The sequence below is a fragment of the Helianthus annuus genome, chromosome 4, assembly GCF_002127325.2.
Source record: "Helianthus annuus cultivar XRQ/B chromosome 4, HanXRQr2.0-SUNRISE, whole genome shotgun sequence".
In the NCBI taxonomy this organism is placed as follows: Eukaryota; Viridiplantae; Streptophyta; class Magnoliopsida; order Asterales; family Asteraceae; genus Helianthus; species Helianthus annuus.
The window spans coordinates 17,777,992-17,802,983 of record NC_035436.2 but is presented as its reverse complement, the minus strand read 5'-3'; the positions used below and the strand labels follow the sequence as shown (position 1 = coordinate 17,802,983).

The following is a 24,992-nucleotide window of genomic DNA, read 5'->3' as shown; positions in this document are numbered from 1 at the left end:
ACCGTACGTATAGTAGAGGGTTTGACGACCGGACTGAACGTTTCGCCACAATCAATGCCCACATGTTGTAAACGACCATCGCACACGAGGCGTGCCTTGTATCTTTCTAATGTACCATCCGACTTAAATTTGTGCTTAAATAGCCACATACTGCGTATAATGTTCATGTTCGGTGTACGTGGGACCAGATCCCAAGTGTCATTTTTAATAAGAGCATCGAATTCGTTAGTCATGGCCCGATACCATACCAGTGTGGACAAGGCCTCAGATGGGTTTTTAGGAAGGGGAATGAGAGGTGAGGCAGTGATAGAGTGTAAATTAAGATGTCGTTTAGGCTTGGTGATACCATCCATTGCACGAGTCCGCATGGTACGAACGAGTTGGGTGTGTGTAGGCTGGGCCGGTATCGGGTTAGGCATAGGGGTAGTTTGCGTAGGTGGACTGGATTGGGTATGTGGCGGAGATGTGTGGGCCGATGTAGGGGTAACAGGTGGTTGGGCCGAGGTGTAAGTAGGGGATTGGGCCGATACAGGGGTAAGTGTTTGGGCCGATGTGTTAGTGGGGTGCGATTGGGGTGAGTGGAGTGGTTGGGCTGATGGTTGATTAACAGTGGGGAACTCCACTGATGGCCACAACAGTGGGGATAATGTGGTTTGAAGAAAGTCATAAGAGGGTGTGGGGGAAATGTTGTTGGCAAACGGAAACGTTGTTTCGTCGAAGACGACGTGGCGAGAGATGATAATCTGTTTCGTTTCTAAATTGAAGCATTTGTAGCCTCGGTGGGTGGGTAGCCAAGAAAAACGCACGGGTAGGAACGATGTTCAAGTTTGTGAATGGTGGTAGATGGAACAAGAGGATAGCATAGGCACCCGAAGACGCGGAGATGGTCGTATGTTGGGATCCGGTGGTATAGTTTTTTAGTAGGGGTGGTGTTATTTTTGTTTTTAGCGGGAAGGATATTAAGAAGGTATGTGGCGGTGTCGAGGGTGTGATCCCAAAAATACGACGGTAAGGAAGCATGCGCTAAGAGCGTACGTAGCATATTGTTAATGGTGCGGATTTGACGCTCCGCTTTACCATTTTGAGACGACGTGTGCGGACACGAGAATCGATATTGCATGCCGTGTTGGTTAAAAAATTGTGTGAAAGATGAGTTGACATATTCTCTACCGTTGTCACACTGAAGGGTTTTGATTTTCTTTTCAAATTGAGTATTAATGTATTTGTAAAAGTGACAAAATATAGAGTAGACTTGGGATTTCTGGGAAATGGGATATGTCCATAGGAAGTTCGTGTGGTCATCAAGAAAAAGAAGGTAATATCGATGACCACCCGAGCTTAGTATGGGCGATGTCCAAAGGTCGCTATGTATGATGTCGAATGGTTGAAATATATTAGTATGAGAAGTAACAAAAGGTAAACGAACACTCTTTCCAAAAACACAAGATTGATAAATGTTATTGTTTAAAGTACTGAAATTAATAGAACAAGAACGTTTTAAAGACTGCATGATAGGTTGTCCTGGGTGGCCAAGACGATGGTGCCAAAGTTGAGAAGAGATAGCTGCAAAAGTGGAAGGATTGGTTGTGCTTCCCGGTCCGAGCAATAACGGGTATAGATCACCGCTGCTGTTGCATCGTAGGATAAGGATCCGGGTCTTGTAGTCCTTCACAAGAAAACCAAATGGGTCAAATTCGACTGAAACGGAATTGTCAGTGGTAAAACGTCTAACGGAAATAAGATTTTTAAGTAGTTTCGGTGCGTATAGGACATTTTTTAGGACAAAAGGTGGGAAGGGTGGGGGTAGTATTTGAGTACCATGTCCAAAAACCGGAATGGTCGAGCCATTACCAACGACAATATCCTGTGGGATGCTATTATTAAAAAATGACGTAAAGTTACCTTGGGTGTTAGTCATGTTGGTCGTAGCGCCAGTGTCTATTACCGGTATCGGATCCTGTTGGTTCAGAGACATGGTATACATTGCCTGTTCAATGTCCGTAGGCGTATATGCGGCATGATGGGCCTGAGTGGGCCGAGATCCAAGAATTCCTTGAGCAGAGGATGGACCGCTAGGAGTGGGGTTGAGTGTCAGGTATGGACAAGGAGGGGCGGCCCACTGTTGATTCTGTGGCGGACTGGCCCATGGCTGCTGGGTAGGTGCGGCCCACTGCTGGGAGGCCCAAGGAGGAGGGGCGGCCCACTGTGTAGTCCATGGGTTTGTCCAAGAGTTCCAGTTTGGCCATGAACTGTGGCTGTTGTTACCACGCCCGCGACCCGAGTTTCGGCCACGTCCTCTGCCACGCGAGTTTCGTCCACGGCCGCGACCACCATATTGGCCGTCGGAGCGGTAGTCACTCGGTCCATAGGTATTGGCAGTTGATCGAGAAGCGTTGGCGTTGAGTGCGGTACCGGCGGTTTGAGATGCTTGAAGGGCTTGCTCAGCTTTACGAGATTCCACCAGGATAAGTTTAGAAAGAGCATCATAGAAGCTGGGAAGAGGATCCTGATTTTGGAGGATAGTGGCTGATGTGCGTGAAGTGTGTTATATTTTTGATGTATATTTAAGCCCTTTTTACACTTTTAGCCAAGTTTTAAATTTATAAAACACGATATTCACTAACACTAAACACACATATGGGCAAGTGCACCCATCGTTGACGTAGTATAGTGTTGGTAAGATACCGAGGTCGTCCAAGGACACAAGAGCTTTTAATACCGGTTTATCCTCAACGTCTAATCAAATCAAAAAATGAGAAAAATGTTTTTTAAGCTAAGGAAATAAAAACTAACTAAATGCTGAAAAATAAAAATAAAATAAAAACAGATAGACAAGATGAATCACTTGGATCCGACACGTGTATTAGTATAACCTTTGATTATTTTCGCACTTTTGCACTTGTTTAAGAGATTATCTTAGTTATTGTAGTAGGCCCCTCTTTTGAAGGCGACGTTACCCTCAACCCAGTAGTTTGAGTCAGCAAGGATACAATCCTAAAGGGTCGGATTATTGAAAGATAATGAATTAAGTTATTAATGCAAATTGTGGTAGGCCCCGCTTTCGGCGGTGACGTTACCCTCGGCTAAGTAGTCTGAGTCAGCAGGGATACAGTCCTAAATAGCCGGGTTATAGTATTAATAGTAGTTAACTTATGAGGGGGTCAAAGAGTTTGGATCCCCGCCATCCAATACCTATGGGCATTGAAGGAGATCCTACTAAATTTGACCCAGGTCCCAAGCAGGACCTCTAAACGCTGAACAAGGGCAAGACCTTTACCAAACCGTTCCCTTAACCCCCGACCAGGTAGCCAACATACCTCCATATAGACCGTGGAGATATGAATGGTGAAAATCTTTTATTTTATATAGACAGTAAAATAATGCCAAGACACCACGGACAAACGATAAGGAAAGATCACCTTCAACATAAGCAACTAGTTATTAAAGTCATTAATACAAAACCAAATAAAAAGTGCAAAAGATTAAAAATAAAAAGTATTATACTAAACACTTGTCTTCACCAAGTGATGTAAGAGACTTAGGCAAACATGGCCTTGATTGTCAAGAACTCTTACGATCAATCTTGGATCCCGAGACGACTCGCACACTCTACGATGGACAATGGATGATGGTGGTGGATGATGGTGTTATGGTGGTGGTGGGTGGTGGATGAAGTGTGAGAGAGGTGGTGTGCCAAGGGATGAGATGGAATGAAACCAAGCACTCCTATTTATAGGCTGAACAGAAGGCTGGGCACGGCCCCGTGTCCGCTGGACACGCCCCCGTGCCCGTCTGACACTCTCTCTCCTCACTAATTGTAATTCGCTATTACAATTAATGCGCCTGCTGTACTTTCACCACGCCCCCGTGCCCGCTGGACACGACCCCGTGGTGGGCAATGGAAGCTTCTATAAGTTTGCCTTTTATGCTGCTTCTTGGGCACGGCCCCGTGCTGGCTGAGCACGGGGCGTGTTCAGACTTCTGCTTTCTCTTCTTTGCCTTGGAGGATGCCGTTGAGGGTCCGGGCAGTCTACTTTTATTCCTTTTCTTGTATTTATGCTAGAATTAGTTGTCTTTTTGCTTCTTTTGTGAATTTGAGCTCATTTCATCCTGAAAATACAAAAGAAAGACAAAAACACTCTTTTTCCAACATTAGTACTTAAAAAGGGTTAGTTTTATGCCTTAATTGATGTGATTTATATGTTGTATTTTACACACATCAGTCCCTTGGCACACCACCTCTCTCACACTTCATCCACCACCCACCACCACCATAACACCATCATCCACCACCATCATCCATTGTCCATCAAAAAAGGGCTTAAAAGCCCTTTTCTGAATTTATGTAGTTAGGAATCAATTACACAAGGAAGTGTAGTTAGGAATCACTTGCGAGTTGATCAGAAAGAACCTTCAACTATTGACAATATGCAGAAACATTCGGAAAGCCGCTGGTGGACACAAGGAAGTTAGTTTTGACCCGGTTCTGACCCATATGTGTGTAATTGATTCCTAACTTTCTTAAAATCCTTGTGTCCCAGGTGGTGAGACATCCATTGTCCACCATCATCCACTGATGAGTTGAAGAACAAGACTCTGATTATCGACTGGAGCTCCAACACTTGCGAGTTGATCAGAAAGAACCTTCAACTATTGACAATATGCAGAAACATTCGGAAAGCCGCTGAGACGTGTGTTGGAGAACTTGTGCCGAAGGTGAATAGCCCGGGAACTTTTGTTGTCGTGAAAGATATTTTCGAGAGCCACCCATGCTTCGTGCGCGGTAGCATTGGGTTTTAGAATAGTGTGTAGAAGATCACTTGATATGGTCGCATAAATCCACTGCAAGACAATAGCGTCCAGTCGATCCCACGAGTCGTCGACTGGTTGGGTGGATTTGTCTTTCTCTTTGTCAGGTTCCTTTGACGAAGACGATTCAGCGGTGGGCTTCGGGGACAGATACTGAATAACTTGGAATGCACGGCAGTGGAGGCGAAAAAGTTCGCTCCAGGAAGCATAAAGGCCGCTATCCATCTCAAGGGTTACGTGGATAAGGCTTTTGATATTATTGACAGTGGAGGCAGGATGAAGCTTAGTATCCATGGTGTGGGATGAGAAGAGAGGAGACGAGAGGCGAAGCAGAAGCGATGGGAGGGGAAGGGACGAAGGAGACGGCTGCGATTAACAAGCCTGGTCTCTTGATACCATGTTAGGTTTCGATAGTAAAGGCTAAGTTGCCTCCTCCATTCTCATTCATTCAATATATATAGTTATTTACAAAACCCTAGAATAATTACAATTGGCATAAATATGGAAATACAATCTTGACTCCTATTACTCCCAACTCGTTATACTATGAACAACCTTCAAAAAGTAACTATCAGAAACTTTGTAATTAGGGAAAAGTCTCAAAATACACCCATTACTTTTTAACTAACCTAAAATAAACATTGACTTTTCACATTCCTAAAAATGAACATATACTCTTAGCGCGAAATCGTACTCCATGTGTCAAACTTTGTGCGAAAACGCACTTCACGTGGAGATCCAAGGGGCCTAACAAGTGCATTTTTGTGCTAAAATTTAAATTCTTTTTTTAATATCTTTGTGTGGGCTAAACAAAGAACTCAATTGTGCCAGCAAGACGCACAAAGAAATCAATGAGGGTCACTCAAAGATTCAAAATCTACTAGTGGGATGCACAAGAAATCAATGGTCGCTGGCGAGACACACAAAGAAATCAATGGTCGCTGGCAGGACACACAACGAGTAAACATGTACATGTGTCATGCAACTGAGGTGTACACATGTCACAAAGATTTTTTTTTCCGAAGTCGTTTTTACACAAAGTGTACACATCTCACGCAACTGAGCTGTTCACATGGAGTGCATTTTCACACAAAATTTGACACGTAGAGTACAATTTCACACAAAGAATACATGTTTATATTTGAAAATTTAAAAGTCAATGTATATTTTGGGTGATTGAAAAGTGATTTGTTTATTTTGAGAATTTTCCCTTAGTTTTACCTAATTCATCCTATCTTGCATTTTTCTAAGGAAAAAAATCGTTTGGTATAGATAATGATTACTACACAAATGTAAGCATATGAATTATGCCATATTGTTTCTCTCCTTGTAGCTAACTAGTGTTTAGATCTACTTCAAGAAGCATATAAGTAGCAATTTGGGCCTTGATACGCCTCTAAAAGGCCAGGTTAGGCAAGATCTTTACATTGCATAAGAAAAAATTAGGATTTTAGGTAACCAATCCGACCCATAGACACTTCCAACCGATAAATTGATTGGAAGAATATCGAATACATTTCCATGTTAGAGATTTTTTAAATCCTTAGGGTTTTGGTTTTACTTCATAAATCGTCATTGAAAAACACATGGGTGATTCCACTTTGTTCCCATATTCTCTAGACACATTCTAGTGATAGTTTTGAAACATAAACACAAACCATCACAATTGAATATTACCAGATAATTGTTAGAAACTTTAACTGAAAGTATGATCTATTACTAAGTTAGAACATATATAATTATATTGATATATAAGATATATAATAAATAATTTACAAGTTTGCATTCTTCTTGATGAGATTCTATTGGGTATGTTGTTGTTGTTGCATTCTTCTTGATAAGAGTTTCACAAACGTAATAGAAAGTATCTAAAATGGAGCTAGAGTATGTAAGCTAACAATGCTTAAAGTAGTGTGCATCTTTCATGTAACGTTGTAATGTTTAGCTGTAAATACATACATAGCTAACAATGCTTAAAGTAGTGTTAAAAATATTTGCTAGTTGGGCTTATATTTGTTACATGTCTTCTTGTCATTCATTGGTTTGTTGTTGGGTTGTTATTTGGGCTCATTATATTCTGGATGTGTTATTGAGCTTGTTACATCTAATGGGTTGTTAAGTTGTTACAAGTTGTTGTAACAGGTATCAAAATATCTACAGGGTGTAATGTGTAAATTCAAGGACTGGAAGTGCTTGTTGACATGAGTTTTGGATCAAAGTGAAACTTGCTAAGTTTCATCCTATTTAAAGAAATTTGTCTTCGTCATTAAGTTAGTTGATCAGATTTAGTTTCTCTCTCTTGTTATTGTTCTCTGCTAGGGTTTGAGTTCAGAGATTTTTGTACGAATAATCTCTCTTCTGTATCAGAGAGATTATTCATCTGGTTTGGTTGTATTCTTGTTCTGATGATTATCGTGAATGATCATCTATGAACTATTGTACTTGTGTTGATTTGATCTTACAGTTGTAAGATCCTTTGGGTATTTGGGGGTGTAACGCCCCAGAATTTAATATTTTTATTTTATATTGCTATAACATGTTATAAGAAATAGCTATGAGTGTTAACCTAGTTAGAATGTGAATTAGAAATTGTTAGTTAGGAGAAGCAAGTTGGGCCATTTAAAAATGAGTATGCATACTTGAAGGGGGGAAATGTAAATAATGAAAGATTTAACTTAACAAAAAGGGGCTAGTAACACAAAACCACACACATATGCGTGTGTTTATGTCGCCAGGAGCAAGCACAAGATGAACCCCCTTCAAGTCTCACTAAATTAAGCAAATTGAGGCTCTAATCAAGACAATTACTCTTGCATGTTGGTAGATTTTGGATCATCTAAGCTTAATACACCATAAGGTAACAAGAATTTTACGATTTGATAATCTTGTATATATGGGGTTTCAAGAAATCTTTGAATTTATATGAAATTAGTATGATTATGAGTTAGAATCACCAATTAGAGAATGATAAACCCTTGTAGAATGTAAAATTGGTGTTTAAAGAGAAAACCCACTTAGGTCAAGATAATGGTTCTATGTAATACGGAATCTTGTTGTAAAAATTTGTATAAAAATGGTGTATGATGATATTCTTGCTTAATTTCGATATGGGAAATTAAATTGGGTTGGAGGTTATATGAGGTGTTGAGTGAAATTGATGTTATTAGAGTTATTGATATGAATGGGTCAATAAGGCATAAAATAGTTGTACATTATGCTTAACTATTAGTATGCACGCCAAGTGTTTGTCAAAATGCTCGAGCGAATTAACCACGGGATTTACAATGTTGAATGGTTAGAATAGAGAGTCGGTTGTTCGCTAATGAAAGTATGTTGATATTGGAAGGAAAAGAATGACGTGAATCTAAAGCATGTGATTTTTGATTATAGGGATCAAACAAGAAAGCTCGAGTCACTCCGGATCACATACAAACAACGACAAAGGTAAGTTCTTGCTTACATAACGTTATTAGCATGTATTGTCGTAGTATACTATTGTTCAATGGTTGAAGTCGTTTATTTGTAACGAGTTATTGCAAGCCGATTATGTAATTTAGGTATGGGTCGAATGAGTTAGAAGAGTAATGTGATAAATGGAAGAAACTTCATGTTCGGAAGAAGGTTTACTTGAGGGTCATGTTTGTAATTAACGTCGTATGAATTTTAGTAACTAAATGTCTAACGGTTTGGTTGTATGTAGGTAAAGCGACTTGTTAAATGGCGTTACTTGGATCGAACACATTCATGATGCACGCTTCCGTGAAGAAACTAGTTTTAGTCAAAATTTTTGTTAAATGCTTTCCTTTTTGTTCCAAACGGGTCTTTTGTAAGTTTTATGATCCGAAAGTAGTAGATGTTGAACTTGTAGTTAAAAGACTATGTTAGTAGTTTAGGTAAGTTTGGGTTAAAAACTTTTGTAACCGTTATGTTGATCGTTACCAAGTTAAATGCAGAATTTTGGTTTGTAAGTTATTCGACCCGTTTACTATTTTGTCAAATGAAAGTTCGCTAGTGTCTTTAAAAAGTTTGGATCTTACAAGTTGGTATCAGAGCCAAGGTTTGAGAGATTCGAGTAAATTATGGTGCTCGAACTCAAACCGAAAGCTCTTGCGAAAGTGTGTTCGTTCCAAGCGCCACGCAAGTAAGTAATTTAAGGATTTCATACTTGTAGACAAAAATGGGAATGGGTTATGGTTTAGTTACTAGTATGACATGGGTTTGGATGATAATGGGTACTATGGAAGGCTTCGGGACCGCCCAGGACCGTTTCGGGTTGGAAAAAGAGGCTGAGAATGAAATTTTTTGATTAAACAGCGATTGCAGGCCAGAAGCACCGTCGGCGACGGCCTTTTTGGGCGTCGGCGACGCACCAGGAGGCTCCGACGGCTTAACTCACTGCCTACGGATAAATTTCAGCGACGGACATTTTGGAGCACCGTCGCCGACGCAGCCTTGAGCCGTCGGCGACGCCCTCTCCTGAACTGTTTTGCTGATTTGTTTTGTTTATGATTCCCAGGTTTCCAAACCCATTCCAAACACTTGTTAAACCTTAAGAACTCCTCAAATTCTCTATGAAATTTAGATTACTGATAGTTATCATGTTTTAATAAGGAATGTGTAAAAGAACGGGACGTTACATACACGAATGAATGAAGTAAGAAGTGTATCTAGAATGTTTGTATAGAAAAGTTGGATGAAATTGTGACTTACGAGAATGAATTAATATTATGATTAAAGTATAGAAAGACTGGGAAAAAAAAACGAATGTAATGATGTTTAACATGAATGTTCAATTGTAGATGGCAAGTGGAGGAAACACGGATACTACCGAACGTATAACTCGAAACGAGTTAAACAAGATGATCTCGGATGAAGTAACGAAGGCGATTGATGCAAACATGTCAAAACTAGCACAAAAAGTGGAGGGCCAAGTACTAAGTACGGTAGAAAATATGATCACGAGCAAAGTGGATGAATTGAAGGAAATGATAGCCGGAATTCAAGGCAAGAAAGAGGCAAGACGGTGCACCTACAAGGATTTCATGGCATGTAAGCCTACAACCTTTAATGGGGAAATTGATCCCATAGAATGCCAAAGATGGATAGCTAACATGGAAGGGGTGTTCATTCGAAGTCATTGTGACAAGGAAGATCAAGTCATGTTTGCCATGGGGCAACTTTTACGAAGGGCTAAAGATTGGTGGGACTCGTATAGTAAGGAGATCGGAGAGAATCGAGTTCAAACTTTGACTTGGCAAGAATTCAAACAACCTTTTATCAAGTACCATTGTCCACAATCAGCGGTGGATCGAATCCAAGAAGACTTTCTCCGACTCCGACAAAGAGATGAATCTGTCAATGAGATCACGAACACCTTCCTTGATCAACTGAAGTTTTGTGAAGAAATAGTTGGAACGGAGAGAAAGAAGATTATCCGTTATCATGGCATGCTTAAGGCTGAAATTTGGGAGTTCATAACTCCTCCAAAATGCGAAACTTTGGACGAGATCATTGATCTAGCGAGGGATAGGGAAATTGAAATAAAGAGGCAAGACGAACGTGGAGAGAAAAGGCAAGTCGAGAAGGGGTCAACGCAAGGTTCTTCTAAGAAACCCAAGACGCACGATCAAGGGAAGAAAGAAGCTTCCAAAGGCGGGTTTCCACGATGCAAGACATGTGGAAAACCCCATTCCGGTGAATGTTTATTGGGAAGGAAGGGGTGTTACAATTGCGGACAAGAAGGGCATCCGTACTATAACTGTCCGAATCCCAAAAGGGTATGCTACAATTGTAACGAATCGGGCCATGTGAAAGCTGACTGCCCAAAGCTTAAACAAGGGGTGAAGAAGGAAGGAAAGAAAGAAGAACCCGCGAAAGCTAAGGGAAGAATGTTCCAAATCTCCACGGAAGAAGCAAGGGCTCACCCGAATGTGGTCTCAGGTATCTATATGATAAACTCTATACCCACTTATATATTATTCGATACCGGAGCTAGTAGATCATTTATTTCTAGTGAGCTTGCACGTTTCCCTTTATTCCCGATAGAAAGAATGTGTACACCTCTCGAAGTAGAAATTGCCGATTGTAAGAGTTACCTTTTGCACGAAATATGTAGAGGTTGTAGAATCACTATAGATGATGAAGATTTTGAGATTGATTTGATTCCCATGGTTTTAGGAGAATTTAAAGTAGTAGTAGGTATGGATTGGTTATCCCGTTATCACGCGGAAATTTTATGCGAAAACAAAATTATTCATGTGACATCCCCTAAAGGGAAATGGGTAACCATTCATGGGGAAAGGGAAGTAGGGGCAAAATTGTGTACTATCTTAGAAGCAATTAAGTACGTGAGGAATGGAAGTAAAGCATTTTTAGCCTATGTTGTCGATACCAAGTTAGGAGTTTCAAAAATTGAAGATACTAAGATAGTGAATGAATACCCGGATGTATTTCCGGACGAATTGCCGGGACTTCCACCCGAGCGGGAAGTCGAGTTTCGTATTGAATTAGAACCAAATGCCAAACCGGTAGCCAAAGCCCCTTACCGGTTGGCACCCGCGGAAGTACGGGAATTAATGGTCCAATTACAAGAACTTCTTGACAAAGGTTTCATACGCCCTAGCGTGTCCCCGTGGGGAGCGCCTGTTTTGTTCGTTAAAAAGAAGGATGGGTCGATGAGAATGTGCATTGACTATCGTGAACTTAACAAACTCACGGTGAAGAACCGATACCCACTTCCGAGAATAGATGATCTCTTTGATCAACTACAAGGGGCAAGTTGGTTCTCAAAAATCGACTTGCGATCGGGCTACCACCAAGTACGAGTAAGGGAAGAGGATGTACCTAAGACTGCGTTCAGAACTCGCTACGGACATTACGAATTCCTGGTAATGTCATTCGGGTTAACTAACGCTCCGGCCGCTTTCATGGATCTAATGAATAGGGTATGCCGGAATATGTTAGATCAGTTCGTCATAGTGTTTATTGACGACATTTTAGTATACTCTCGTAGTGAGTCTGAACATGCAAGTCATTTACATCAGGTACTTGAGACGCTTCGAAAGGAAAGATTATATGCTAAGTTTTCTAAGTGTGCGTTCTGGCTTAGGGAAGTGCAGTTTTTAGGACACGTAATTAACGAAAAGGGAATTTTGGTGGATCCCTCTAAGGTGGAGGCCGTGATGAAATGGGTACCCCCGAAAAATGTTAGTGAAGTAAGAAGTTTCCTAGGTCTAGCCGGCTATTATCGGAGGTTTATCCAAGACTTCTCCAAAATAGCCCTTCCTTTAACTAAACTGACAAAGAAAGAAGAAAGGTTTGAATGGAATGAAGATCAACAGAAAGCTTTTCGAATGTTAAAGGAGAAATTGTCAAGTTCTCCCGTATTAACACTACCAGAGGGAACGGAAGACTTAGTTGTATACGCGGACGCATCCCACCAGGGGTTGGGTTGTGTCTTGATGCAACGAGGCAAGGTTATTGCCTATGCTTCAAGACAACTAAAGCAACATGAAATTAACTATCCAACCCACGATCTCGAACTGGCGGCGGTAGTGTTTACCTTAAAAATCTGGAGGCATTATTTGTATGGAACAAAGTGCACAATTTATTCGGACCACAAAAGCCTTAAATACTTCTTCGAGCAGAAAGATCTCAATATGAGGCAACGGAGATGGTTGGAATTGATTAAAGATTATGACTGTGACATTCTTTACCATCCGGGTAAAGCTAATGTTGTGGCGGATGCACTTAGTCGGAAGGAATACCCACCACCTATTCGAGTGAAATCAATGAGAATGATAGTTACCCCAAACCTTCTTGAAACAATACGCGAGGCGCAAGATAAGTCCTTAAATGTTGGTGATCCGAAAAGTGAAAGAACGAAAGGGTTTGAAAATGAATTTGAAGTGAACGCAAGTGGGTTAAGGACGAGGTTTGCACGAATTTAGATACCGCGACACTGTGAGGCGAAGACCTTATTATTGGAAGAAGCACACAAGTCCCGTTACTCGGTTCATCCGGGAGCCACTAAAATGTACCGAGATTTGAAAGAAAATTTTTGGTGGCCGGGAATGAAACGCGACATTGTTAAGTATGTATCTAAATGCTTGACATGTTCCCAAGTTAAGGCGGAACATCAAAAACCATACGGGAAATTGCAACCCTTAGAAATTCCGGTATGGAAATGGGAAAATGTAGCCATGGACCTTGTAACTAAACTGCCGAAGACAAAGAAAGGGCATGACGCAATATGGGTCATTGTCGACCGCCTTACTAAAAGCGCCCATTTTCTACCCATTCGGGAGACTTTTTCCTCGGAAAGGTTAGCAGAAATTTTTGTGAATGAGATTGTTTCTCGCCACGGTGTACCGGTGTCTATTGTTTCAGACCGGGATACGCGATTCACCTCCCGTTACTGGCGAAAATTTCATGAAGGAATGGGTACCCAATTGCATGTGAGTACCGCATACCACCCACAAACGGATGGCCAATCCGAACGAACGATTCAAACTCTCTTAGACATGTTGAGAGCGTGCGTGATGGATTTCGGGGGAAACTGGGATGAACATTTGCCTTTAGTGGAATTTTCGTATAATAATAGCTACCAAAGTAGCATACAAATGGCGCCATATGAGATGTTGTATGGGAGAAGGTGTAGAACCCCTGTTTGTTGGGGAGAAGTAGGACAAAGAGAACTCGCACCAAATGATGTGGTGGCGATAACTAATGAAAAGATCGACATTGTACGGGCTCGATTAAAAGCGGCGCAAGACCGACAAAAGTCCTATGCGGATGAAAGAAGACGCCCTATTGAGTTTCAAGTGGGGGACCGAGTGTTCCTGAAAGTGTCCCCGTGGAAAGGCATAATCCGATTTCGTAAGCGAGGAAAGTTGGGTCCTCGATACATCGGACCGTTCGAGATTTTAGCTCGAGTTGGAAAGGTGGCCTACCGGTTAAGGTTACCTCCCTCCTTAGAGGGAATTCACAATACCTTCCATGTGTCACAATTGCGGAAATGTTTAATGGATGAAACGGCTCATGTACCTCTTGAAGACATCGAGATAGACGAGAAAATGAATTACATAGAAAGGCCGGTAGCCATAAGGGATTCAAAGATAAAGACTCTTCGCAACAAAGAAATTAAACAAGTTCTAGTTCAATGGCAACACAGAAAGGGGTCGGATCTCACTTGGGAAGTGGAGGATGAAATGAAAAAGTTCTACCCGTCTTTGTTTGGTACGTAATCAGGTTTCGGGGACGAAACCTTCTTTAAGGGGGGTAGACTTGTAACGCCCCAGAATTTAATATTTTTATTTTATATTGCTATAACATGTTATAAGAAATAGCTATGAGTGTTAACCTAGTTAGAATGTGAATTAGAAATTGTTAGTTAGGAGAAGCAAGTTGGGCCATTTAAAAATGAGTATGCATACTTGAAGGGGGGAAATGTAAATAATGAAAGATTTAACTTAACAAAAAGGGGCTAGTAACACAAAACCACACACATATGCGTGTGTTTATGTCGCCAGGAGCAAGCACAAGATGAACCCCCTTCAAGTCTCACTAAATTAAGCAAATTGAGGCTCTAATCAAGACAATTACTCTTGCATGTTGGTAGATTTTGGATCATCTAAGCTTAATACACCATAAGGTAACAAGAATTTTACGATTTGATAATCTTGTATATATGGGGTTTCAAGAAATCTTTGAATTTATATGAAATTAGTATGATTATGAGTTAGAATCACCAATTAGAGAATGATAAACCCTTGTAGAATGTAAAATTGGTGTTTAAAGAGAAAACCCACTTAGGTCAAGATAATGGTTCTATGTAATACGGAATCTTGTTGTAAAAATTTGTATAAAAATGGTGTATGATGATATTCTTGCTTAATTTCGATATGGGAAATTAAATTGGGTTGGAGGTTATATGAGGTGTTGAGTGAAATTGATGTTATTAGAGTTATTGATATGAATGGGTCAATAAGGCATAAAATAGTTGTACATTATGCTTAACTATTAGTATGCACGCCAAGTGTTTGTCAAAATGCTCGAGCGAATTAACCACGGGATTTACAATGTTGAATGGTTAGAATAGAGAGTCGGTTGTTCGCTAATGAAAGTATGTTGATATTGGAAGGAAAAGAATGACGTGAATCTAAAGCATGTGATTTTTGATTATAGGGATCAAACAAGAAAGCTCGAGTCACTCCGGATCACATACAAACAACGACAAAGGTAAGTTCTTGCTTACATAACGTTATTAGCATGTATTGTCATAGTATACTATTGTTCAATGGTTGAAGTCGTTTATTTGTAACGAGTTATTGCAAGCCGATTATGTAATTTAGGTATGGGTCGAATGAGTTAGAAGAGTAATGTGATAAATGGAAGAAACTTCATGTTCGGAAGAAGGTTTACTTGAGGGTCATGTTTGTAATTAACGTCGTATGAATTTCAGTAACTAAATGTCTAACGGTTTGGTTGTATGTAGGTAAAGCGACTTGTTAAATGGCGTTACTTGGATCGAACACATTCATGATGCACGCTTCCGTGAAGAAACTAGTTTTAGTCAAAATTTTTGTTAAATGCTTTCCTTTTTGTTCCAAACGGGTCTTTTGTAAGTTTTATGATCCGAAAGTAGTAGATGTTGAACTTGTAGTTAAAAGACTATGTTAGTAGTTTAGGTAAGTTTGGGTTAAAAACTTTTGTAACCGTTATGTTGATCGTTACCAAGTTAAATGCAGAATTTTGGTTTGTAAAGTTATTCGACCCGTTTACTATTTTGTCAAATGAAAGTTCGCTAGTGTCTTTAAAAAGTTTGGATCTTACAGGGGGGCAAATCTTTTGGGTTGGTTTAATAAGAGTTTTGTCACCTGTTTTGTCGCTATTTCTTGTGTTATTCTTGTATTGTTGTTGAATCTTAAATTTCCACATGGTATCAGAGCTATGAGCACTTGATCTGGGTTTATTTCCCCTGTTGTGTTATTGATTTTTTGTTGATTTGTGGTTAGGTCTGTTTAGAAGTTGCAGATCTGGTTGTTATACTAGATAGATCATCTTGATCTTGGGTGTTTCGCTTCCGTGTTAAAGCATTAGAAACCCTAGCTAGGGTTTCTCTGAGTTTGTGAAGAATCTTCTCTCTTCTGGTGGTTCGTACACGCTGTGTTGGTCTCTAAATTTTTGAAGATTTAGGGCAAACTGACCAGTAGTGTTGTTCTTGCTGATTGATATTATTGGATTTGTTGTTTTTTAAAAAAAACTTCAGATCTGGTAACTTTGGAGTTGCTTTGCACCCTCTGTGAGACTATTCTAACTCTCCTCTTTTATTTTTTCTGTTGATTGGCTAGTTGAAGTCGGGGTAGTGAGGACCGACACTTCTATTTGTTTGATTTGTTGTTTTTTATTATCTAGTTTGTGTATTAATCTTGTTGTAGTTGTTAGCTTAGTTGTTTGGCTCCTGTATTAAGACCTGTCCAGGCACTATAAGTGACGAACCTGGAATCTGGACACTGATACAGTTTCGCCTTAGGGTATTTTTGTTTGTATTCGTCTTTGTGTGTTGTAATCTGTGTTATAATTGTTGGTTGTGGTTGTTGTTGATTTTTCATCATGCCTGATAAAGAAGATAATGCTAGTTCTTCTCAGACTTTGATTAGTAAATTGGATATTGGGGATCCTTTATTTTTACATCCTAGTGATTCTAGTTCGTTGACTATTGTTGGTATAAAATTGAAGGGAACTGAAAATTACAGGGTCTGGTCTAGTGCTATGAAATTAGCTTTAGAAGCTAAGAACAAATTTGGTTTTATAGATGGTAAATGTAAAAAGAACACTGAGGATCCTGTGTTAAGTAGTCAGTGGGACAGATGTAATTCTGTGGTTTTAAGTTGGTTGTTGAACTCTGTTTCAGAAGAGTTATATTTAGGACAAGTTTTTTTTCTAAATTAGCATCTGAAGTTTGGACAGATTTGAAAGAAACTTATGATAAAGTTGATGGCTCTATAGTGTATGATTTGTATAAAAAAAAATTAACTGTATTACTCAAAATGGCAGTTCAGTATCTGAATACTATCATAAACTAAATACAATGTGGAAACAGTTTGATGCTGTGCTTCAACTGCCTACATGTTCTTGTCAAGCAACTAAAGATTATAATGATTTTTCTACTTTAATAAAACTGATGCAATTTCTTATGGGATTGGATGATATCTATTGACCTGTAAGAACTAATTTGTTAACTAGAGAGCCATTACCTTCAGTCAAGGTTGCTTTTTCAATTGTGTCCAGAGAAGAGTCACACGGAAATACTAGTGGTGTTACAAAAAATCAAAATGTGTCTTTTACTTCTAAAACTAATCAATCTTTTGAGCAAAAAAAGAGAGAGTTTAAAGGTCCTAATCCTAATTTCAAGTGTACTCATTGTAATAAAATTGGACATACTGTGGATAGATGTTTTGAGGTGATAGGATACCCTCAGGGTTTTAAAAGAAAACCTGGAGGTCAGGTTGGAAAAAAATTTTCTAACACTAAATCAAATGTGTCTTCTGTTCCTTCTGTTTCTCCTTTTTCTCCTGAGCAGGTTGCTAAAATTTTAAGTCTTTTGGGTGAAAAATCAAGTACATAGTCTCAACCTTCCAATATGGGAGGTAAGACTAGTTATGGTTTTAATTCTTTAGGAGAATTTGTATGTTGTTCTAGTTTAATCAACTTTGGATTTGATTACAACTGGATTTGTGATTCTGGTGCTAATCAGCACATGGTTAAAACTGATAAAGACATGTTTAACTGTATTGATGTCTCTGAGTATGATCTTATTGTATCTCACCCAAATGGAACAAAAGCTAAAGTTTCTAAAATTGGTAGTTTAAAACTTGCTAAAGATGTTGTTTTAAGTGATGTGTTTTTTTGTTCCAACTTATAGTGTTAATCTTCTGTCTGTATATAAGTTGTCTAAAGATAACAAAATTACTGTTGTGTTTAATGAAAATACTTGTATGCTTCAGGATTCGAAATCAGGGAGAACCCTGGTGACTGGTAAACAGGATAATGGTCTATACTTTGTTAATAAAGGTGATAGTGCTATTAACCTGTGTTTTAATAGTTTGAATACTAGTAATTTATGCCATAATAGGTTAGGGCATCCTGCTGATCAGATTTTGTCAATCTTAAAAAATGATCTAGGTGTTGTTGATATTGAAAAACATTCATGTGAAACCTGTCATAGAGCTAAACAGGTCAGAGTTCCTTTCCCTTTAAGTGAACATAAGACAAAAAATGTAGGTGATCTGATTCATTTAGATGTTTGGGGACCATATAGGGTTACTAGTAGAGATGGTTTTAAGTATTTTCTAACTGTTGTTGATGATTATTCTCGTGTTGTTTGGTGTTACTTGTTAAAAAATAAAATGGAAGTTTTTGAAAACATTGAAAATTTTTATGAGTTAATTCTAACTCAATTTAAAAAAAGGGTTAAAATTTTTAGAAGTGATAATGGGACAGAATTTATAAACAGTAAAATGGATAGTTTTTGTAAATCTAAAGGCATTTTACATCAAACAACTTGTGCTTATACACCCCAACAAAACGGTATTGTTGAGAGAAAACATCGACATCTGTTGAATTTGGCTAGATCTCTATTATTTCAAAGTGGTGTTCCTCTTAGTTTCTGGTCTGATTGTATCTTGACTGCTGTTTATATTATTAACAGGTTACCTTCATCTGTTCTTTTAGGAAAGAGTCCATATGAGTTGATGTTTGGTTTCAAACCCTCTCTTGCACATTTTAGGATATTTGGTTGTTTATGCTTTAGCACTATACTTAATAATATGGATAAACTTTCTTTTAATGCTAAAAAGTGCATCTTGATTGGTTACTCAAATGTTAAAAAAGGTTACAAATTGTGGAGTTTAGACAATAAAAAAGAGTTTTATTCTAGAGATGTAAAATTTTAGGAAACTGTGTTTCCTTATAAATCAAACAAGTTAACTAATCATGATGATACTTTGACTGGTAGATTAAATCATCTAAATTTTTTTGATAGTGTTGAAGTGTTAACAACAAATCCTATAGTTCCCAATGATGAAGAGGGGAATAGTGAATCTCATGAGGTTTCTGGTGATGATCAGCAACCTTTCCCCTCTACATCTGCCACTCCAAGCAATGTAGAACATCAACATTCTACAACTGGAGTTGAAAGTAGTAGTAGTGAAGGGTTTGGTAGGGCAGAGGACACTGGTACCTCAAATGATGAGATTAACCCATCTGAGGGAACAAGTACCTCTCTTAGGAGTTCAAGTAGGAAAGTTGTTTTACCAAAAAAACTTGAACATTTTGTGCTAAATAGTAAAGTTAAGTACAACTTGGATAAGGTTGTCAATTATGCTTGTTTATCTGCTGAAAATCTGTGTTTTACTGCTTCTCTAAATAAAACAGTTGAACCCTCTTCTTATGAGGAAGCAGCTAGTGATCCTAGATGGGTAGAAGCCATGAACAAAGAAATGGAGGCTTTGTTCAGAAATAATACCTGGATTCTAGCTGATCTTCCTCAAGGCCGAAAGACTATTGGGTGTAAATGGGTATATAGAGTTAAGTATAAATCAAATGGAGAAGTGGAAAGATTTAAATCTAGATTAGTTGCTAAGGGTTTTAATCAAAGAGAAGGTCTTGATTTTGGAGAAACCTTCTCACCTGTGGTCAAAATGGTAACTGTTAGAACAGTTATTACCTTAGTTATGTTTTTTGAGTGGCCATTATATCAACTTGATGTTGATAATGCTTTTTTACATGGTACTATTACTGAAGATGTATATATGACACTACGTGAAAAAAGGGCTACGGCCACACTTTTAGCAAAACCGCCCTGCCACACATTATAGAAAATGTGTGGCTAAAGGTCTTTCATAACATTTTAAAACATCTTTAGCCACACATTTTATTATTAATGTGACCATTGTATACCAGTTCAGAACCTTTAGCCACACTTTTAGAAAATAATGTGACATTTATTAGCCACAACTTGAAATGTATGACCAAATATGATCTATGGCCACATATTTTTGTTATATGTGACGATAATCACATGTATTTGACACTTTTAGCCATACTTTAAGGAAAAATTGTGACATATATTAGCCATACTAGCAAAGTGTGGCCAAATGTTATCTATGATCACATTATTTGTTTTCATGTGACCAATAACATATGAATTCAAAATCTTTAGCCACACTTTAAGAAAAAAAAATGTGACATTTATTAGACACACTAAAAAGTGTGGCCAAATGTGATCTATAACTACAATATGTGTTTCATGTGACTAAAAACAAATGTATTCGAAACTTTTAGCCACAAGTTAAGAAAAAACAGCCACACTATAAATTTGTGGCCAAATGTGATCTACGACTACAACATATGTTTAATAATATCGTTAAATCTAATACATATGGTCACATATATTATATTGTGTGATAAAAGGTTAGACAATAGCTACACTAAAAATTACAAAATTTAATGTGGCTTTACATAAACATTGGTCACAACATTGTCACTTTGTTTATATTGTGTGACGAGATGTTATCAGATGTCATGGAAAAAATGTGTGACCAAATGTTAAACTTACCATATCTTTAAAAATTCCCCCCAAAATATTTTATACTAAAACTTATACTTCCCCCCAAAATATTTCATCCTAAAACCTCCCCCCAAAATATTTCAATATAAACTTGAATTTCCCTCAAAATATTTCATCCAAAACTTCCCTCTTAAATAATATTCTTACTTAAAAAATTACATTATTTAATATTAATAAAAACAAAAAACAATCTTACAACCTTACAACGTATTTTTTGGGTTATATTAAAAATCAAAATTATAATGTTGTTTGAATTATTTTTAAGGCTTTGTTTATAATAGTTGTTTTATAACTTATAATATAACTCCAAATACCTATGATCCTTACAAATTAATTGCAAATACCTAATAATATAAGATAATATGATGTAAATAATAGTATCACAAATTTTTAGGTATAAAGGAAAATATCATATTTATATTAATACATGTACTTTAGGAAGTTATAAGATAATGAAATCAAATAATATGACGACATAATAATAAAAATAATAATTATCTTTTTCATTATATGTATTAATTAGAATAATAATAATTATTATAATAAAAGTGAGAATAAGTATTAAAAACGATATTTTAATTTTAAAATAATGAAATTGTTTATTAAAAGTAAGGTTACATTAAATTAGATTAGGTAGATAATACAATAGCTTCAAACTTTTGTAGTTTAAGTATTTATATATGAATACTTATGAGTAAAACTTTTGTAGTGTTATCAAATTTGAAGGTATACAATCTCTTTAAACTTTTGTAGTTCAAATAACTCGGCCCGGCTCGTTTACTAGAGCTCGAGCTCGGTATTCTCAATTAAATAATACTTTCAATTAAAAAATGCATTATTTAAGCTTGTTTACGAGTCGAACCCGAACCTAAAAATAAGTTGATTTAGTAAACGAACCTGAGCCCGAGCTTCACTCATCGAGCTCGCGACCCTAAATGAGCAATAGTAAATCATATATGTCTTAATGGAGTATATTTGCCATTAATAGATCACAACGGACAATAGTAGATGAATTTGATGCCTTAATGGACCATATATGTCTTCATGGACCCCGTTGTGCCATAGTAGATCCCAATAAACAATAGTAGATCATATATCTCTAAGTGGAGTATATTAGGCCCTTAATGTATCACAATGGACAATGGTAGATCATATATGTCTTAATGGGCCATATTGGGTCTTATTAGATCCCAATGGACAATAGTAGATCGTATATAGACTATATTAGGTCTTAATAGATCACAATGAACAATAGTAGATCGTATATGTCTTAATGGACCATATTAGGCCTTAATGGATCACAATGGCAAGTGGTAAATCATACATGTCTTCATGGACTATAGTGGGCCTTAATAGATCACAATGGATAATAGTATATCATATATGTTTCAATCGACCAACTAGTGTCTTAATGGATCACAATGGATAATATTAGATCATATATGTTTTCATGGATCATATTGGTCCTTAATAAATCACAATGGATAATAGTAGATCATATATGTATTAGTGGACCATATCGGGCCTTAAGGGATCACATTGGACAATAATAGATCATATATGTCTTAATGGATCACAGTGGACAATAGTAGATCGTAGATGTCTTAATGGACCTCACTAGGCTTTAATTAATGGATAACGTTTGACAATAGTAGATCGTAGATGTCTTAATGGATCATATTGGGGTTAATTAATGGATAACGTTGGACAATAGTAGATCGTGGATGTCTTAATGGATCATATTGGGCCTTAATGAATCTTGATGGACAATAATAGATCATTTATGTTTCAATGAGCCATATTGGGCCTTAATGGACTACAATGAACAATAGTAGATAAAATATATTTTAATGGGCCATATTGGGCCTTAGTGGACGATAATGGACATTAGTAGATCATATATGTCTCAATAGACCATATTAAGCCTTATGGATCACATTGGATGATATTATATTATATATGTTATAATGGACCATATTGGGCTTTAAGAACTTCAACGGGTAATATGGACATAGTTAGCGACATTTTTTCATATTTTTTTCCAATTAAAATAAAAAATATACATGGTTAGGTAATGCTTTTTGATCATCATGTTAAATGAGCTTTTTTCCCACAAAAAATATTTATGAATAGGTAAAACTTTTCATCATGATGTTAAAATGTATTTTTAGGATTATACTTTGATAAAAAAATCCTCATAATTAATCTTTATTAAATTTTATTTAAAGTCGACAATGATGCGTTTAATGTTATACATCATTTGTTAAAAAATTTAATTGACATACACTTATTTAGTATAAAAAGAAAAATTGTATTATATTATAAGTTTTTTTATTTTTATTTGTATGAAAAAATAAAAAAATAAACTTCAATTTTCATTCCCACGACCCAAAAATTTTCCATTTCCCTCTCATTTTTCTTAACCTAGATCTCATAAACTAGGACACTTCCTTTTCTTTTTGGTTTTGGCATTACGATTTAAAGGGTTTTATTGTTTGCAGAAAGAAGTAGAAAAAAGGATCTTGAAACCCTAATTTTGTGAAAGATTCCAAAACGGGGTTTTGTGGTTTTGCAAAAAAGATCTTCAAACCCTAACTTTTGCTCTGTTGGCTTTCTTCCCCGCGATTTAACTCGAACCAAAAGAGGAAATTAAAGGCGATGATCTATTGATGTGGGCGTTTGAGCCCTTGTCGACGTTGTTATCGGCCGGAGTACCCGTATCGTCAGCTAAGGTCGCTGAATTGCTCGTTTCACACTTATCTTGGTCCAATAATGTGCCGATTGCGTGGAAGTTTCTCGAAACCTGCTTAAATTAAAGGTGTTCGACGGAATGGAAAAGTTGCTCTATATTTGCTTCGTTCGGGGTACCCACCATTATCGGTAAGTTTTGTATTTGGATTTTTTAATTTTGCAAAACAGTTGCTCTATATGTGATGAGCAAAGAAGTTTTATGGATTCCTTTAATTAAAACATAAGTCTATGATATGTTGCTATTAAAATTTAGCAGTTCTTCTCCAACTTTATATTTAGTTGTTACAAAATCGAGGACAGAAGTTTTACCTTTCCAGTTTGATGCTGTTTCGGATGTTGATGTGTACAAAGTTGAGCCTTAGGATCTTCCATGTGAGTTCGTAATCTGTTGGAAAATTGATGCATCTGTTTATTCGTATATGATCTGTTTATGGTTTTAGTTGTATTAATGATTTTCTGTATCTACATGTAAGTGTTATGTTAAATCCATTGATAAATTGATGCATAATGGTGCTCACTAGATGCAAATAGTTAAATATAGTGATTAAGTGTTGACTAACCACACACCGCTTCCTACGCCATTGTTCTATAGTGAGGATTCTAAGAACAAATTGTGAAATCCTTTTAACACTCTTTTATGTGACAAACAAAAAATTGGGATGTACAGAATATGAATGCATTGTGTTTGATTTGGTGATAGGTTTTTATCATTGTTTTTCTGTAGGTACATTTACCTTGGATTGTCCAACAGTGAAATTGAACTACCAGGTTAGTAACCTTTTTTTTTTACAAACCATTCATGGTTCATTCTTTTACTCTAAAATGTCATGACTTTCATTGTTTTTTGATTAGGCTTGTGATAAGGTTGCTCTAAAACTCAATGGAAAAGGAGTTCGTTGATAATCATGGTCTCATGTTAGGTTTTTAAAGTGTATCGCATATTCACCAGGTACCTTATTACTCGCCAGGTTTGTGGGTTTCGCCCTTGCCTCATTTAACACGGAGCTTCATTCCTTGATCTTTTCTAAATTAAGAGCCTTTTCATGTCTTGCAAAAGCGACTTCAAAGCTGCCACTTTGTCTGCATATGTCAGCAACATTAGCATGGTGAAAGGAAAACAAAGATTGATGGAGAAAACTGTGTAAGGAGGAAGATGGATGATTTTCAGATGTAGACACTGATAGTGTGTCGGGGTTCCTTTCAGATGCAGGTCATTCAAAGTAGATCACTTATGAATTGTCAATGTTATTCGGAATGGTGCGTACCCGGGTAGGGGAGACGTACTCAGCTAAATTTTCCCTTTTGAGTGTTATCAGCCACTTACAATCCAAATACTATAATAAATTTAGTAAATTTTATACACAGTTTCTTCATTATAGCACGAGACCATACAGTTTGAGAAAAACCCCAGCAACAATGGTAATAATCAACCCGACCCCTTCGACAACAGATACCACATAAACAGGTAACACGTTCCACTGTGCGTACTTTAAATGTCCATTTTCAACTAAATATAACTTTTTGTAATATTTTTTTGATGATACAACTTTTTGTAATATTTTTTTAATGACTTCCAGATTGAGGAACCCTGATACCAACGTGAATACGAAGTTACAGTTATGGTGCAAGGAACCTTCAAAGAATGTCTTATCACGTTTTATATTTAACCTGTTTGATTTGATACGTAAGTTATCCTTGGAACCCTATGGAGTTACTATTGTTCAAGGTCATATTGCATCAGATTAAAGTGTCTTTAGCGGGCCAGATTGCTCTGAGTTTGGGCAGATTGCTACTCTGACTT

The 24,992-nt window shown here is 37.4% G+C and overlaps 2 protein-coding genes and 2 long non-coding RNA genes across 4 annotated transcripts; 3 read left to right on the top strand and 1 right to left on the bottom strand.

Moving 5' to 3' along the window:
- Positions 1 to 4,650: 4,650 nt before the first annotated feature.
- Positions 4,651 to 5,103, bottom strand: LOC110932589. The gene has a single exon (XM_022175915.1). It carries the CDS (start codon positions 5,101 to 5,103, stop codon positions 4,651 to 4,653), a length of 453 nt encoding a protein of 150 aa, XP_022031607.1.
- Positions 5,104 to 7,549: 2,446 nt separating this feature from the next.
- Positions 7,550 to 8,772, top strand: LOC110928336. Its single transcript, XR_002586301.2, has 3 exons — positions 7,550 to 7,666; positions 8,200 to 8,253; positions 8,510 to 8,772. It is a non-coding gene; the product is annotated as an uncharacterized LOC110928336 (long non-coding RNA).
- Positions 8,773 to 9,608: 836 nt separating this feature from the next.
- Positions 9,609 to 12,758, top strand: LOC110932590. Its single transcript, XM_022175916.1, has 2 exons — positions 9,609 to 11,372; positions 12,456 to 12,758. The coding sequence occupies exons 1-2, from the start codon at positions 9,609 to 9,611 to the stop codon at positions 12,756 to 12,758; spliced, it is 2,067 nt and encodes a 688-aa protein (XP_022031608.1).
- Positions 12,759 to 14,344: 1,586 nt separating this feature from the next.
- LOC110928337 lies at positions 14,345 to 15,567 on the top strand. The gene is made up of 3 exons (XR_002586302.2): positions 14,345 to 14,461; positions 14,995 to 15,048; positions 15,305 to 15,567. It is a non-coding gene; the product is annotated as an uncharacterized LOC110928337 (long non-coding RNA).
- The last annotated feature ends 9,425 nt before the right edge of the window (positions 15,568 to 24,992 follow it).

Excerpts from the sequence above, each read along its gene's own strand:
- LOC110932589 (XM_022175915.1), bottom strand. The coding sequence starts at position 5,103 with ATGGATACTAAGCTTCATCCTGCCTCCACTGTCAATAATATCAAAAGC.
- LOC110932590 (XM_022175916.1), top strand. The coding sequence starts at position 9,609 with ATGGCAAGTGGAGGAAACACGGATACTACCGAACGTATAACTCGAAAC. Across the intron at positions 11,373-12,455 it reads ACCGGTTGGCACCCGCGGAA|AAAGATCTCAATATGAGGCA; the intron begins GTACGGGAATTA and ends TTCTTCGAGCAG.